Source organism: Bufo gargarizans, chromosome 1 (assembly GCF_014858855.1).
Source record: "Bufo gargarizans isolate SCDJY-AF-19 chromosome 1, ASM1485885v1, whole genome shotgun sequence".
Classification (NCBI taxonomy): Eukaryota; Metazoa; Chordata; class Amphibia; order Anura; family Bufonidae; genus Bufo; species Bufo gargarizans.
The window spans coordinates 474,566,792-474,583,876 of record NC_058080.1 but is presented as its reverse complement, the minus strand read 5'-3'; the positions used below and the strand labels follow the sequence as shown (position 1 = coordinate 474,583,876).

Here is a 17,085-nt window from a genome sequence, read left to right as displayed (position 1 = left end):
AAGCATATAGGAAAGTTGACTATAGAGACAGCTAAGTTTAATTCGCTATGTGATTATATTACTTAGCTTTTTTTTTTTATAAATAGAATAATTATAATACCTGATAATTATTATAATTATTCTATTTATAAAAAAAAAAGCTAAGTAATATAATCGCATAGCGAATTAAACTTAGCTGTCTCTATAGTCAACTTTCCTATATGCTTGCTAGAATTCGCGAAGTTGATGAATAGGTAGCTAAAACGAAGATGGAGAATATCTTCGTTTTGTGGAATATGACGAATACATTTGTATATTCGTTTTGTGGAATATGACGAATACATTCATCATATTCGCTAATTCTACCAAGCCATTGAAGCCAACTATAGTAAACCAGGTCCAAGTTGAAATCGCAATGCGATTAATATAACTCTAAATAATCGCATGGCGATTTCAGCTTAGTAATGCTATATTCCATGCTCATGGAGCGTCTCCATCACCATGGGAACGTCTCCATATACTAGAATGTACTGTCGGATTTGAGAATTACGTTGAAATCGCAATTTGATTATTATAACTTGAAATAATCGAATTGCGATTTAAACGTAATTCTAAAATCCGACAGTACATTCTAGTATATGGAGACGTTCCCATGGTGATGGGGACGCTCCATGAGCACGGAAGTCGGCAGAAGCGGCAACGGGCACTGACTGGAGCATAAAAAAAATATAATAATAATAATAATATTCGATTTCGCGAATATATAGCACTATATTCTAAATATTCGCGAAATCGCGATATTCGAGAAAAAAAATTCGCAATTCGAATATTCGTGCTCAACACTAATAGTATGTCCTAAGAGTGAGGACCCTTAAATCTCTCCCTAGGCATCTATCAATATGTACAAGGGACATGGCCACTTCCAATGACTCAGGATATTTGTGAAACGCCAACGCGTCCTTCAGGCTCTTGAATAACACTTGACAGAATTGACTACTGAGAGCTGGATCATTCTAATCTGTATCCGTAGCCCATTTCCTAAATTCAGAGCAATAGGTCTTCTCAGAACGCTCTCCCTGCAGTAAGCCACACAACTTAGTCTCAACCAGGGAGATCTGATCTGGATCATCGTAATTAAGACCTAGAGCTCTGAAAAATTAATCTACCGACTGGAGGGACTGTGATCCGGTCAGCAGCGAAAAAGCCCAAAATTGAGTGTCACCTTTAAGTAACAAAATGATTATACCCACTCTTTGACTCTCATCCCCAGAAGAGTTACGACGTAGTCTAAAATATAATCTGCACAGCTCCCTGAACCGAATAAAGTTGTCACTTCCACTGGAAAATCTGTCCGGGATAGCGACCTTAAGCTCAAGGCAGGCCTGGTTCCCGCTGCCGGAACCAGCCGCCTGTGGTTTTTTCGTTCTGTGAGACGGGCATGCGGAGGTCAGCTACCTCCAAAGACAGCCCCTGCAGTTGTCCAACCAGTGCAGAAATCATATTCATCGCTGCACTGACACAAACAAAATGGCTGTTTTTCAGCAGTTGATAATGTCACAGTGTAGGGGAAGGAACACCAGAATGACAACAGAAGGAAAATGAACAGGAACTAGGCCTTAACGCTAGGGAAAGGGAAATAGAGACCACCTAAGGAAACCCTAATCCTAGCCATGACTCCTATCAGTATGAACAGACCCTGAAGGTGGAAATATTCATACATCGTAAACCTAGGCCCAAGTAACCCGGAAAAGCCCTAGGATTAGTGAAAGGGTCTGAGACTACTGGTTCCTTCCAAGATGAACGAACCAGCATCTCCCTGAGGCCTATTAAACACTGAGCAAATGGGAAAAACAAAATACCAAGAGAAGTACACTTATCTTTAACAGAAAATACAGTCAGATCCATAAATATTGGGACATCTACACAATTCTAACATTTTTGGCTATATACACCACTACAATGGATTTGAAATGAAACAAACAAACAAGATGTGCTTTAACTGCATACTGTCAGCTTTAATTTGAGGGTATTTACATCCAAATCAGGTGAATGGTGTAGTAATTACAAAAGTTTGCATATGTGCCTCCCACTTTTTAAGGGACCAAAAGTAATGGAACAATTGGCTTCTCAGCTGTTCCATAGACAGGTGTGTGTTATTCCCTCATTATCCCTATTACAATGAGCAAATAAAAGGTCCAAAGTTAATTTCAAGTGTGCTATTTGCATTTGGAATCTGTTGCTGTCAACTCTCAAGATGAGATCCAAAGAGCTGTCACTCTCAGTGAAGCAAGCCATCATTAGGCTGAAAAAACAAAACAAACTCATCAGAGAGGTAGCAAAAACATGAGACGTGCTATGTTTGGAACATTCTTAAAAAGAAGGAACACACCGGTGAGCTCAGCAACACCAAAAGACCCAGAAGACTACAGAAAACAACTTCAAGAGAAGACTTCACCAGAGTGAATACAGAGGGTTCACCACAAGATGTAAACCATTGTTAAGCCTCAAAAACAGGAAGGCCAGATTAGAGTTTGCCAAACGACATAAAAAAAAGCCTTCACAGTTCTGGAACAACATCCTATGGACAGATTAGACCAAGATCAACTTGTACCAGAGTACAAGAGAAGAGTATGGAGAAGGAAAGGAACTGCTCATAATCCTAAGCATGCCAACTCATCAATGAAGCATGGTGGTGGTAGTGTCATGATGTGGGCATGTATGGCTGCCAATGGAACTGGTTCTCTTGTATTTGTTAATGATGTGACTGCTGACAAAAGCAGCAGGATATATTCTGAAGTGTTTCGGGCAATATTATCTGCTCATATTCAGCCAAATGCTTCAGAACTCACTGGACAACGCTTCACAGTGCAGATGGACAATGACCCAAAGCATACTGCTAAAGCAACCAAAGAGTTTTTTAAGGGAAAGAAGTGAAATGTTATGCAATAGCCAAGTCAATGACCTGATCTAAATCCTTTTGAGCATGCATTTCACTTGCTGGAGACAAAACTGAAGGGAAAATGCCCCAAGAACAAGCAGGAACTGAAGACAGTTGTAGTAGTGGCCTGGCAGAGCATCACCAGGGATGAAACCCAGCGTCTGGTGATGTCTATGCGTTCCAGACTTCAGGCTGTAATTGGCTGCAAAGGATTTGCAACCAAGTATTAAAAAGTGAAAGTTTGATTATTCTGTCCCATTACTTTTGGTACCTTAACAAGTGGGAGGCATATATGCAAACTGTTGTAATTCCTACACTGTTCACCTGATTTGGATGTAAATACCCTCAAATTAAAGCTGACAGTCTGCCGTTAAAGCACATCTTGTTTGTTTAATTTCAAATCTATTGTGGTGGTGTATATAGGCAAAAATGTTAGAATTGTGTCGATGTCTCAATATTTATGGACCTAACTGTATATGAGCAGGAACTCAGAATAGGGCCACACACCAGCTCTTCCAACACCAGGCAGAGAATATCAACCCGCATGGTATGAAGTGTGAGTCCAGACTAAATAGAGGAGCAGTAATGACCACAAGCTACACCTGAGACAAGAAGTGTGGTCATTACCAACACTGCAACAAGTGAAAACAAAACAGATAGGCTGTCAGGTGACCTAAAATGCAGCCAGTCTCTTAAATCTTCTAACCTCTGTCACTGGGGGGACCATGACAATAACACTTTTAGTGAGGCAAGGTGACCAGAAAATGGCTGTTTTGGCACTGTTTTTAGTTTTAGTTTTTTTTACGGCGTTCACCTGACAGGGTGGATAATGTGATATTTTTATAGAGCTGTAGAGCCGTTCGATATGGATGTGGCGATACCTAATATGTCTACTTTTCTCTTTTTCCCTATTTTTTACAATTTTTTTAACTTTACTTTCGAAAAAGGACACTTTTTTCTTACTTGAAAGTTTACATTTTTTATTTTGTAAAACTTTGATTTCTTTACTTTTTTTTTACTTCATTTTTTGTTCCACTCTGGGACTTCAAGTTTTGGGGGTCTGCTCCCCTTTACAATGCATTGCAATAAATCTGTATTGTAATGCTTTGGCTGTAAGTGGCTAGATCTCACAGGCTTACAGGGATGGCAGCCATGATGCCAAAGGAAGGCATCGGGATGCTGTACAAGCCATTGGGTCCCCGTCATAGCAGCGCGGGGACTCTATGGACACCTGGGACCCGTCAGGATACTGCACATGCCGCGTCAGCGCTGACAGGGTTAATGTGTATACAGCAGGGGTCCGGCTATCAGTGACTGCTGGACCCCTGCAGATGATTGGGCAGGCGCAGCTCCTGTGCCTGCCCGATCAGTGCGCCATAGCTGTACGGCGCTGGGATTTCAGACCTAATTCCCAGCGCTGTACATGTACGGAGCTGGTATCCTACTGGTTAAAGGCTGTATTAGCAAAACAGCACAATATTTTTAGGGCAGCATAATGTACAAATATGGAAAGCGTTACCTTAATAGTCAATGTGCTACTCAATCAACACAGTGGGGCACAGCACTTTTTGCTATTAATATAGCATGCCATAGTACATGCTGTGTTCTGTTCCTACTTTGGAATAAAAAAAAAAAATTCAAAAGAGCAGATCATTCACCAGTGCACAACTCTGAACACAATAAATCATGTTTTCCTATACATTGTGAGGACGGCAGGGTGTGTGTGCGATGCTTACTTGGGTAACAGATGGCACAAGAATGCATTCAGGGAAAAAGACAAGGTGGCGGAGCGAAGTAGAACAGTAGGGTCACAATCTAATATTTTGTTATCTACAGGCTACTCATGTTGTAAAAACTGCACATTGTCTGCGTCCTTTATCTTTTAGATTGATGTAAACTTGATGTATTTTATTTTGCAGATTAGAAGAACTTGAGACCTTGTTGATGCATAAAAACATAATTACCTACTTGCCATCTGCACTTACCCATCTTTCTCATCTGAAATTATTAGTTGTCAGCGGTGAAAAGTTGGTGGAAATACCCTCTGCACTTATAGAAAACCCCTCTCTGAAGTAAGTTCTGCAGGTTTAATAGACTTGAACAGAAAGAAATATGTCCATTTTTACTTGAGGTAGTACAAGTAAAAATGGACTTTAGGATGTCTTACCCCAAATAGTATTCCAGTGGACTTTCCACGGGAGAGATAGAACAAGAAAAATTGCATGTGCACTTTTTGAGAATAATTTCTCTTTGCTATAAATGAGCAGGTAAATATCAAATAATAATAAAATAAAAAAAACATATGTGAATATTTCATTTATTGTCAAACATGTATGTTCCATAAATTATTCTGATAGAAAAATATTACTGTAATTCAGAAAGCTTTGTACTAATATATTCTTTTTATTACATGTGACCATTGTACAAATCATATCTGTTGACAGATTTGGGATCTGAGATTATGTATGACACAGATTAAGTACTGCAATACATTAAAAGTTATAGATAATGGAATGAAATAAATATGCTAAAACATGTTGTGAGTATGGTAAAACACCCCAACTCACAGCTTGTGTGTGCACGCGTTGCATATGTATGTATGCAAATTATTTATGCAGAAATTATTTGCCACATTTATTAAAATCGTAAATATGAAAACTGCCTATGATTTCTCTTCTGTAATTAACTAAACACATATTGTACAATAGTCTTTAAACAGACTCCAAACTAAAGTCTAGAAAATATTAAATAAAGATTCTGAACTATAGCATATTGAAACTACATATGTACTGTTCATTAGTGCTTATCCATACATAACATACAATATAAAATATTTAATAGGGTTGTCCAGGATGGATTATAAAATGTGATCTACTTTTTTTTTTCTAGAATCAGCAACATGTCTGTTCATGGGTTGTGTCTGCTATTGTATTTTTGTTAAGGATCAGTGAGCGTGGACCTATTGCTCCACCTAACCAATTTGGCATAGGGCTAATCCTAAGAGCATTATTCCAGTGCTGCCCTGTATTCAACCCATGATCATCATCAAACTGCTTTATCACAGAAGATTGTATGTGTATATTTAAGGCCCCTTGCAGACAAGCGTGTCCGGATTAGGTCCGGATGCGTTGTGAATGCGTTCAGTAAAAAATGTGCGATTTTGCAGTTTTGTCTGCAATCGCGTTCAGTTGTTTAGTTTTTATCACGCGGGTGCAATGCGATTTAATGCGTTTTGCATGCGCGTGATAAAAAACTGAAGGTATACAAACAACATCTCTTAGCAACAATCAGTAAAAAACGCATCAGCATTTGCTTGCGAATGCAATGCGATTTTCACGCAGCTCTATTCACTTCTATGGGGCCAGCGTTGCGTGAAAATCGCAGAATATAGAACATGCTGCTATTTTCACGCAACGCACAAATGAGGAGTGAAAACCAACACACATTTACACAGCCCCATTTAAATGAATGGGTCCGGATTCCATGCGGGAGCAATGCGGGAACTTCAAGCATTGCACCCGCGCGGAAAACTCGTTCGTGTGGAAGGGGCCTAAGACTGTGACCACATCTAAGTTAAAGGTTCCAGAAAATTCTGACAAAAAAAGTCGGACAGAATAGTACAGCATGCAGTGCTCATTTGTCTCGTAACCTGACAGATACCATTATATTCAGTGGAGATAGTCATGCACCACTCATGTCAGTCATCTGATGAACTTAGGGGATTCTATTATTTTAATTATTCTGCTCAAATAATGGAGCAGAACAAAGGAAATATTTACACAGATGTGAACCCTTACCTGTGACTCGAATAATTGTACATTATGAGGATGGAAATACCTGGTAACACAAAGTCTATTGGTTTATTTAAAAACAGAAGACAGTAGGCCATTTTCTTGGTGAAATTGTTGAGTATTGTTTAGAGAAAGAAATGGTTTATAAAATCCAAATTATTGCATTCACTTCTCAGATATGTCAAGCTACTTGATAATCCCATTGAAGGAAATGAAAGCTTGGATTCTGAAAATGAAGAAGAAAATAATCAAGATCGTGAACAGTTTGAGAAAGAATTCATGAAATCCTACCTTAAAGATCTTGTTGAAAGAGGTAACTGGCATAAAATAAAACTGCATTTACCAGTTAATTTTCATCTACTTTTTTCCAATCAGGAGATGGTAAGAAATTGTGATGACATTTCTTTGGACAAGCCTACTAAAAATATTAAATTGCTATCTTACTGTATGCTGGCCCAAAAGACTTGGTACAAACTTTCCTACATATCTAACCATATTAAACCATGTTGACGTAAATAGAAAAGCTCAGTTGTGATTTATGTTAAAGAGGACCTGTCACCACAAAATGCAGTGTAAGCTGCAGGCAGCAATGTTATAAAGCAGGAGAAGCTGAGCATATATATATTTCAGAATCCAAGCAGCACAAAGAAGCCAAAGTAACAGTGCACTAGCAGCCATGGTTGTGCTTTGATCCAGAGCAATAAAACAAAATAATCTGCAGAACTTCCAATTGCAGTTCAAATGAATTGTTCTTTATTCACCAGAAACAGAGATGTTTCAGTCCTTTTACTTTGAGTCCACTGTGTGTGTGTGTGTGTGTGTGTGTGTGTATATATATATATATATATATATATATATACAGTACAGACCAAAAGTTTGGACACACCTTCTCATTCAAAGAGTTTTCTTTATTTTCATGACTATGAAAATTGTAGATTCACACTGAAGGCATCAAAACTATGAATTAACACATGTGGAATTATATAAATAACAAAAAAGTGTGAAACAACTGAAAATATGTCATATTCTAGCCACCATTTGCTTTGATTACTGCTTTGCACACTCTTGGCATTCTCTTGATAAGCTTCAAGAGGTAGTCACCTGAAATGGTTTTCACTTCACAGGTGTGCCCTGTCAGGTTTAATAAGTGGGATTTCTTGCCTTTTAAATGGAGTTGGGACCATCAGTTGCCTTGTGGAGAAGTCAGGTGGATACACAGCTGATAGTCCTACTGAATAGACTGTTAGAATTTGTATTATGGCAAGAAAAAAGCAGCTAAGTAAAGAAAAATGAGTGGCCATCATTACTTTAAGAAAAAGTCAGTCCGAAAAATTGGGAAAACTTTGAAAGTGTCCCCAAGTGCAGTCACAAAAACCATCAGGCGCTACAAAGAAACTGGCTCACATGCGGACCGTCCCAGGAAAGGAAGACCAAGAGTCACCTCTGCTGCGGAGGATAAGTTCAAACAAGTCACCAGCCTCAGAAATCGCAGGTTAACAGCAGCTCAGATTAGAGACCAGGTCAATGCCACACAGAGTTCTAGCAGCAGACATATCTCTAGAGCAACTGTTAAGAGGAGACTGTGTGAATCAGGCCTTCATGGTAGAATATCTGCTAGGAAACCACTGCTAAGGACAGGCAACAAGCAGAAGAGACTTGTTTGGGCTAAAGAACACAAGGAATGGACATTAGACCAGTGGAAATCTGTGCTTTGGTCTGATGAGTCCAAATTTGAGATCTTTGGTTCCAACCACCGTGTCTTTGTGCGACGCAGAAAAGGTGAACGGATGGACTCTACATGCCTGGTTCCCACCGTGAAGCATGGAGGAGGAGGTATGATGGTGTGGGGGTGCTTTGCTGGTGACACTGTTGGGGATTTATTCAAAATTGAAGGCATACTGAACCAGTATGCTACCACAGAATCTTGCAGCGGCATGCTATTCCATCCGGTTTGCGTTTAGTTGGACCATCATTTATTTTTCAACAGGACAATGACCCCAAACACACCTCCAGGCTGTGTAAGGGCTATTTGACCATGAAGGAGAGTGATGGATTCCTGCGCCAGATGATCTGGCCTCCACAGTCACCGGACCTGAACCCAATCGAGATGGTTTGGGGTGAGCTGGACCGCAGAGTGAAGGCAAAAGAGCCAACAAGTGCTAAGCATCTCTGGGAACTCCTTCAAGACTGTTGGAAGACCATTTCAGGTGACTACCTCTTGAAGCTCATCAAGAGAATGCCAAGAGTGTGCAAAGCAGTAATTAAAGCAAAAGGTGGCTACTTTGAAGAACCTAGAATATGACATATTTTCAGTTGTTTCACACTTTTTTGTTATGTATATAAATCCACATGTGTTAATTCATAGTTTTGATGCCTTCAGTGTGAATCTACAATTTTAATAGTCATGAAAATAAAGAAAACTCTTTGAATGAGAAGGTGTGTCGAAACTTATGGTCTGTACTGTATATATATATTTACAGTGGATATAAAAAGTGTACAAACCCGTGTCAAAATGTCAGGTTTCTGTGCTGTAAAAAAATGAGACAAAGACAGAAGCATAGAATGTGTCGGCAAATAAGAACCATTTGACCCATCTAGTCTGCCCAATATACTGAATACTATGACTAGCCCTTGGCCCTATCTTTTATGAAGGATCACCTTATGCCTATCCCATGCATGCTTAAACTCCTTCACTGTATTTGCAGCTACCACTTCTGCAGGAAGTCTATTCCATGCATCCACTACTCTTTCAGTAAAGTAATATTTCCTGATATTACTTTTAAACCTTTGCCCCTCTAGTTTAAAACTATGTCCTCTTGTAGCAGATTTTCCTCTTTTAAATATTCTCTCTTCTTTTACCTTGTTGATTCCATTGATGTATTTAAAAGTTTCTGTCATATCCCCTCTGTCTCGTCTTTCTTCCAAGCTATACATGTTAAGGTCCTTTAATCTTTCCGGGTAAGTTTTATCCTACAATCCATGTACTTGTTTAGTAGCTCTTCTCTGAACTCTCTCCAAAGTATTAATATCCTTCTGGAGATATGGTCTGAAGTACTGCGCACAATACTCCAAATGAGGTCTCACTAGTGCTCTGTAGAGCGGCATGAGCACCTCCCTCTATCTACTGGTAATGCCTCTCCTTATACACCCAAGCATTCTGCTAGCATTTCCTGCTGCTCTATGACATTGTCTGCCTACCTTAATGTCTTCTGAAATAATAACCCCTAAATCCCTTTCCTCAGATACTGAGGTTGGGACTGTATCACTGATTTTATATTCTGCTCTTGGGGTTTTATGCCCGAGGTGCATTATCTTGCACTTATCAACATTAAATAATTTTAGAAAATTTTCCACCTTTAATATGACCTATAAACTGTGCCACTCAATTGAAAAACAAACTGAAATCTTTTAGGTGGAGGGAAGAAAACAAAAAAAAATAATAATAATGTGCATAAGTGTGCACACCCTCTTATAACTGGGGATGTAGCTGTGTTCAGAATTAAGCAATCACATTCAAAATCATGTTAAATAGGAGTCAGCATACACTTGCCATCATTTAAAGTGCCTCTGATTAACCCCAAATAAAGTTGGTCTTTCCTGAAACTTCTTAGTCGCATCCCACAGGAAAAGCTATGGTCCACAGAGAGCTTCCAAAGCATCAGAGGGATCTCATTGTTTAAAGGTATCAGTCAGGAGAAGGGTACAAAAGAATTTCAATGGCATTAGATATACCATGGAAATCTGACAGATTTGGGGTGTTTTTGCAAAGAAGAGTGGGCAAATCTTGCCAAGTCAAAATGTGCCATGCTGAGTAGTATAGTTTATAGGTCACATTAAAGGTGTAAAAAGTTCTGAAATGATTTATCTTTGCAAATTTTTTTACATCACAGAAACCTGAAATTTTAACAGGGGTGCGTAGACTTTTTATATCTTCTGTACTGTATATATACACATCTCAACCATCTACAACTATCAGTGACTGATATGTATTTCTAGACACTTATACAGAGAATGCTATCATTGTACACATCCCTCGTGTACAATTGAAGTTAGAAAGAGCACAGATATAAATGTCTTATGGTCTGTGGATGCGGATCCTCTGTGCCAATCACCAGGAGTGGTAGGCTGCTGACCTGCAGGAATCAAAGACAACAATGCGAGCCACCAGGGGGTCAGACAATACTCATAGTCAAAAAACAGGTCCGAGGTCAGGGCAGGAGCAAGAGTTGAAAGTCCAGGAATCCAGCAGCAGTTGCTACATAAAAACAAACATATTATAGCTCTTTTAGCAAGGTCTAGCACAGGCATGTCCAAACCGCGGCCCTCCAGCTGTTGCAAAACTACAACTCCCAGCATGCCTGGATAGCTTACAGCTATTAGGGCATGCTGGGAGTTGTAGTTTTGCAACAGCTGGAGGGCCGCAGTTTGGACATGCCTGGTCTAGCAGAACCAAACAGAACCTGTAGATCAGGCAATGGATGGGACATGGAGCCCAGCATATATATAGAGGAGTAAATGAGTCTATTAGTCAGCAGCTTGACAGCAGCACACAGAACAAGGAGGGAAGAGTGAAGTCCTTGTGGTGCTGAGACAGTGTAACAATGGCTGCCTTGTGCCGCTGTTCCCCTGCTTACCGCTGCGGTCACGGGCAATGTGTTCAGTGGTGATCTGCTGCCAGTGCTTCCCCTTTCACCGCTGCAGTCCTGATCTCTGTCTTTTTTGGTGCTGTTTGCTCTGGGATCACCTCCAAAGTTTCCTTTCATCCCTGGCCACAGCATGCTTGCTGCTTGTTCCCTGCAGCACTTCATTAAGAGCCAGCGCGTGTCACTTCCTTTGCTTTATGGATTAGATCATGTGACTTCACTGACCAATCCTAGCCCTCCTAGACGTATTTAAGTGGCTCAGCAACCTTCCCAGATGCCTGAGCTTCAAGGTATTTGTGTCCTGCAAAGGTTACTCATATCTCTGCTTGTGTTCCTGTGTACCTGACCTGTGCTTGTGTTTCTGGACTCCGCTACCTGTTTGATTCCTGCCTGCTTGCCTTGACTCTCCTGTTGGCGACGAGCTAGCTGATCTGTACCTGTGTTGCCTGCCATGACCTATTGCTTGTTTTGACTTTGCCTCTGCCTCATCCTTCGGTCCTGTACTGTTGTTCCTGGTTACAATTTGTCCTGCTGGCAACGCCTATACCTCTGGTACCTTGCTCAGGTACCTCCTGGTCCACCTGGACCAGCTGCCTCGTGTGTCATTCCTCCTCAAGAGGTAGTGACCTGGTGTTCCCCTCAGGAAAGTATATCCCCACCATCATGTCTGTATTTAATCATGCAAACAATTGTGATTTTTTGTAATAAAGAATTTGAATAGTATAAGCGGTCTGGCAATTTTCTGTGTAGGTTCTATATATATATGATAGCTGCCATAGGCTTAATCAATTACTTGGATAAGTAATTATCCCTTGGTTGGGGTGAATATCGGATGTTGCATCAGGGGGGGGGGGGTTCACTTAGACAATGCCCTTAGAGAAGGTAGGACACAATGCACAGTGGGTTCACACCTGCTGGTTTGTGAGCAGAGAAACAATGAACTAATTTCCTATTCAAACCTCCCCACAGGAAATACACATGGTGTGTGAAATGGCAGACACAAGTCACCCGCATAGCATAATGTATAAATTAAAAGTATCGCTAAATATTTTCCCACAAAACTTTATATCAATTAGCTCAGCTCTTCCTGCTCTATAACCTGCATATTGCAGATTGCACAGCATTTTTGCGGAGACCAGTCTCGAGTGTGTTGCCTTCTCGCTGGTTTCTAAAAGTATATTGCCTTTAAGCAGTAAGGACTGGAACTAGCAGACAGCACCCTAATAGTTGCCACATGAGGTGACAGCAGCTATTGGACACTAACTCATTACTAAAAATATTCAAAAAGAAAAAAGGGTAGCTACCTAAAGGTATTAAAGACTGGGTTTAATAAAGTGAATGGGCTAATGTGCAAAAACTTGTGTACAGGTGTTTTGCTGTTTTTGGTAAAAAGTAGACTTTTTTTAATCCTACCTTTTCCAGGACCCTCCAAGAGTCAGGTGAGATTACTGTGCAGAACCTGGCCCTGTCAATCAAAAGGGAGTGGGAGGGACTGGAAGAAGAAGCAGGAGGAGAAAGGTTTCAAAGATTGGCATGGGCCCATCCGTGATGCTCTTAACTGTTCATTTACATATCAATAAAACATACTGTATTTCTTATCTTTTCCACAATGAAGTCATTGGGTCATTAAGTAAAAGGTATCATTACATTTGGCTGAGCTAGCCCTACAAGGCATTATGCTTGGATTAACAGTGAATATTATGGTGACAGATTCACTTTAAAACAATGCATTAAAATTACAAGTCTAAGTATACTGATGGCGAGACACTCTTTGTTGCCACCCTCTGCAGTTTAATTGAGGGAACACTTGTAACTCAGAAAACTATTTACTTAATTTCACACATTTATGCTCATTTTATTTCAGTCTAGTTACTAAGATAGGGTATATACAAATTGATTTTATAAGTCTTTCTAAATTACAAACCACTTACATTATCTATAATAATTCATAATTTTGAATCTTTCTCAGTTAATACACATTTACATACTTGTTAACTCTAATTTGAAACTTGGTAATGACAATGCTGAAAAATAGGTAATGTGGCTGAATTATTTATTGGTATCTGTGAAATACGTAGTTAAGAGAATTTAAAGCAAAATACATTGACTAAATGACTCTTGAGTTGGTGTGTCACCAATAATAATGACCAGCAGCATTCTGCTACCGAGCAGCAAGCTAGCTAGCTAAGAGTTCTACCTGTTAGATCAGGGAGGATTAGATACAAAGGTATAAATTACAATAACTTAACTCATACCAATACCACCTACTTATAAAAGTAATCTTACAGTAGACTCTACAGGCAATTTGGCTGTAACATTAATAATTTTGTGGGCATAGTGTCTAAGAGTTTGTGTAGCAGGGTTGTTTTCTGTTACTTGTAAACAAAACGCTGAATGCCAGCAAATCCAATATTCCAAAATTTTGTACCCAAAAGATTCTTTGAGGAGCAGTGTTCATTCTATGGTGTTGTCTCAGGCCATATTTTGAAACATATTTTTAAGGCCAACAAAAGTACACATTGTAAATGTAAGGAATATACTTGCATCCATTTACACTGACCTTCGATCACGAATTAATATCGTTATTCACCTATTTGTCATTGGCTGTGCTGCCATAAAGCTCCATATTTTCAACACTACTGTTGAGTTCATACCAGGAGGCCATCTCCATTATTTGTGCAAGCTCAGCAGACCTGACAATGTATTCCTGTGGGGGAACGGGGTGGAGGGACTCAAAATATTAATTAGTGATTCAAGGTCAGTATCACCAGTACTACTCATGTAGTTCTGCCTTTTAAAGTGCCTTTAAAATAGAATTTACACAACCCCAAACACAGAATAATTACCAGGTCATGGACCAGCAATTTTTCCATGTTTTCGCATTATTTTGCATTCATTACCCAGTGCACATATATTTGGCATCTCTACTCACAGAAAAATTATAGGAATACTTTTTAGATTAAATATTCTTCATTGTAAAAATTTAAAATAATTACAAATCCATATGTTTAAAATAAAAAAAAATGGAGGCATGCCGAGAAAAAAATAATAAATAGAATTCAGCATTCAAACAATTCAATTTCCTCTGGATATGTAGGCCCAAAACAATCAGTCAAAAAAAGTGTGAAACGTCTCAGAGCTTTGTATGGCACTTTACTAAAAGTGAAAAATCTTAAAAATAAATCCGTAATCGCAGATATTCTGGGTATTAGAATTTGTAGATACTGTGATCAGTGTGAGATGAGACTTTTGATAAGGTTTTCCCGAACATACTATAAAAATATTGACTATACACCTCTTCAGGACCATCTGCACCCTGTAACTGTACATATTAATAATCCAGGTGAACCAGTGAGAGGTGTAGAACCACCTTAATCACCTATCACAGTGATGGCAAACCCTTTGGAGACCAAGTGCCTGAACTGTAAACGCAAAACCCATTTATTTATCGTGTCAAATTTAACCTGAAAACTAAAAAATATCAGCCAAGTTAAGCTGTGGGGGCACCCAGTATTAATAATGCCCCTATTAGAGGCCACAGTATTATTAATGCCCCCTTCCCCAGTCTTCTTGTACACTTGTACAAAAAAAATATATAAAAAATGAAACTCACCTCATCCATTTTATCACACCGCAGTGAACATTTGCTGCTCATTGGATGCGCAGTACAATACCTGAGCTCCAGTGTGATGATGTTTCGCAAGTTCTGCTGCTTCCAGTTGATGCTGCGAAACGTCATCACACTGGATAGCAAGTTATGTCCTGCGCATCTATTAAGCAGCGAGTGTTCCCCATGGCGTAATCAAATGGATAAGGTGACTTTTTATTTTTATTTTTTTAACACAGCAGAAGAGGGGGCAAGGGCTGTACACAATGGAAGTGCTCATTAGTAATAGCACACAGGTGGCAACCCTACGCACGGCCCACACAGAGACATGTGCCCACAGAGAGGGCTTTGAATGGCCCCTCTGGAACACGCATCATAGTTTGCCACCACTGACAAGTATCATAGGTTTGCCACCACTATTACTAGTATCCTTGACCTTTGAAATGTTGTTGAACTGTATAGAATCACTATAATGTTTCCTTTAATGACAAAATATATTTTTATTTCAGATTCTACACCCAGATATACCACAAAAGTGTCGTTTAATTTGCAGATTTAGGAGATGCAAGACCAAAAAACGGCTGTGTGTTGGCACTTTCTGTCTGAAAACCATTAAAACTGTCTTTTAAGGTTAATTTGTGTTGTAATTATAACATTGTTATTACTAACATATTATGTCTTAAATTTGAATAAAAAGGATGACTGCTGTAGATGTGTAGCAACAAACACCAGAAGTGTCTAGCAAAAATATCATCTACTTGCCTGATATTCAGATATACAGATATAATATCAGTTATTTTAATGACTTAGGGTTATAAAAAATGAGGCTTCAGAAACATTTGTGATAAAATAAAAAAAGCTCTCCAAATGAAAAATATAAAATGAGTACTTTTCATAATAAATTTCTGTACATACTTATCTAAATGTTATTACAAACTAATTTCCTACTGGCAAGAGTCTGGGGAGTGGTCGCACTGGAGAGTAAATTTAGCTGTTCCTCTTTCTAAGGAACTGGCATGGGGGAACAAGGAATTAGCTAGTGAATTTAATATATCGTAAAATGCTGGAACTACAAGGAAGGATTTTGGTTCACTTTTAACAAGCCTATTGCTTGGGGAAATAGATTTATTGGTAACCAAATTGTAGTCAATTCCATGAGCATTAGGGACAGCTACAGCAGTGTTGACACTGGTGTCATGAATTGCTTTAATCTAGGATTCATCAAATGATAATTCATATTAGATCCCTTGACTTTCAAATATAGTCTAAGTTATTTTTAAGAAGGCGTCCGACTCCCAGCACACCCACTGATCTGCTGTTTGTACAGGCTGCAGTGCTCCAGTGAGCATTACGGCCTCTTCCTAGCCCAATGATGTCACATTCCTCAGTTACATGGCCTATGTGCAGCTCAGTGTCATTTACCTGTTCTGGCCTAGGCTGCAATACGAGAGACAGTCGTTATACAGTATTGATGAAAAAATAATGGCTGCACACACATATAAGCAGTAAAGCTGACAAATGGGGATCATTCTAAATTTAAGTGGTATTATACCTACTATTAATGGATCAATAGAAGCTCTTAGCGCACATTTTAATAAAAATTGTGTCGGGCCCATCTACCAAGCGTCAAGGTGGCTTCCGCAGACGGATCCTTATCACTAATATACCGCCTCTCTTGGACTTATCCAAGTCCACATTATCAGGGCAGTGAAGGAACCAGCTACATTTGTACTTTGCTCAGAAGCCCCAGGCAGATGGGCTTGTGCTCTGTCTAAAAGAGGCGCTACCCTCAAATAAATATTACAGGAGAATTTAGACTGGCATACTCTTATTCATAGTCATAGGTGCATATCCATAAAACAAACATGATTTAAAAAATTATGGCTGCACACATATAAGCAGTAAAGCTGAGAAATGGGGATCATTCTAAATTCAAGTGGTTTAATGGAACCTCTTAGTGCACATTTTGATCAAACTTGTGTCGGTCCCATCTACCAAGCGTACGGGACCCGTCTGCGGAAGCCACCTTATCACTAATATACCGCCTCTGTTGGACTTATCCAAGTCCACATTATCAGCTCCCATTGATCCACTTATAGTAGGTATTATACCAATTGAATTTAGAAT

General features: G+C 39.4%; 1 protein-coding gene across 1 annotated transcript in view; it reads left to right on the top strand.

Moving 5' to 3' along the window:
- LRRC2 (leucine rich repeat containing 2) overlaps window positions 1-16,543 on the top strand; it is a 747,375-nt gene extending 730,832 nt beyond the window's left edge. The window contains exons 7-9 of the mRNA XM_044273432.1: window positions 4,837-4,989; window positions 6,885-7,021; window positions 15,468-16,543. Of these exons, the coding sequence (XP_044129367.1) occupies window positions 4,837-4,989; window positions 6,885-7,021; window positions 15,468-15,517 (340 nt within the window). The 3' untranslated portion in view covers window positions 15,518-16,543. The remainder of the gene's footprint in view (window positions 1-4,836; window positions 4,990-6,884; window positions 7,022-15,467) is intronic.
- The last annotated feature ends 542 nt before the right edge of the window (window positions 16,544-17,085 follow it).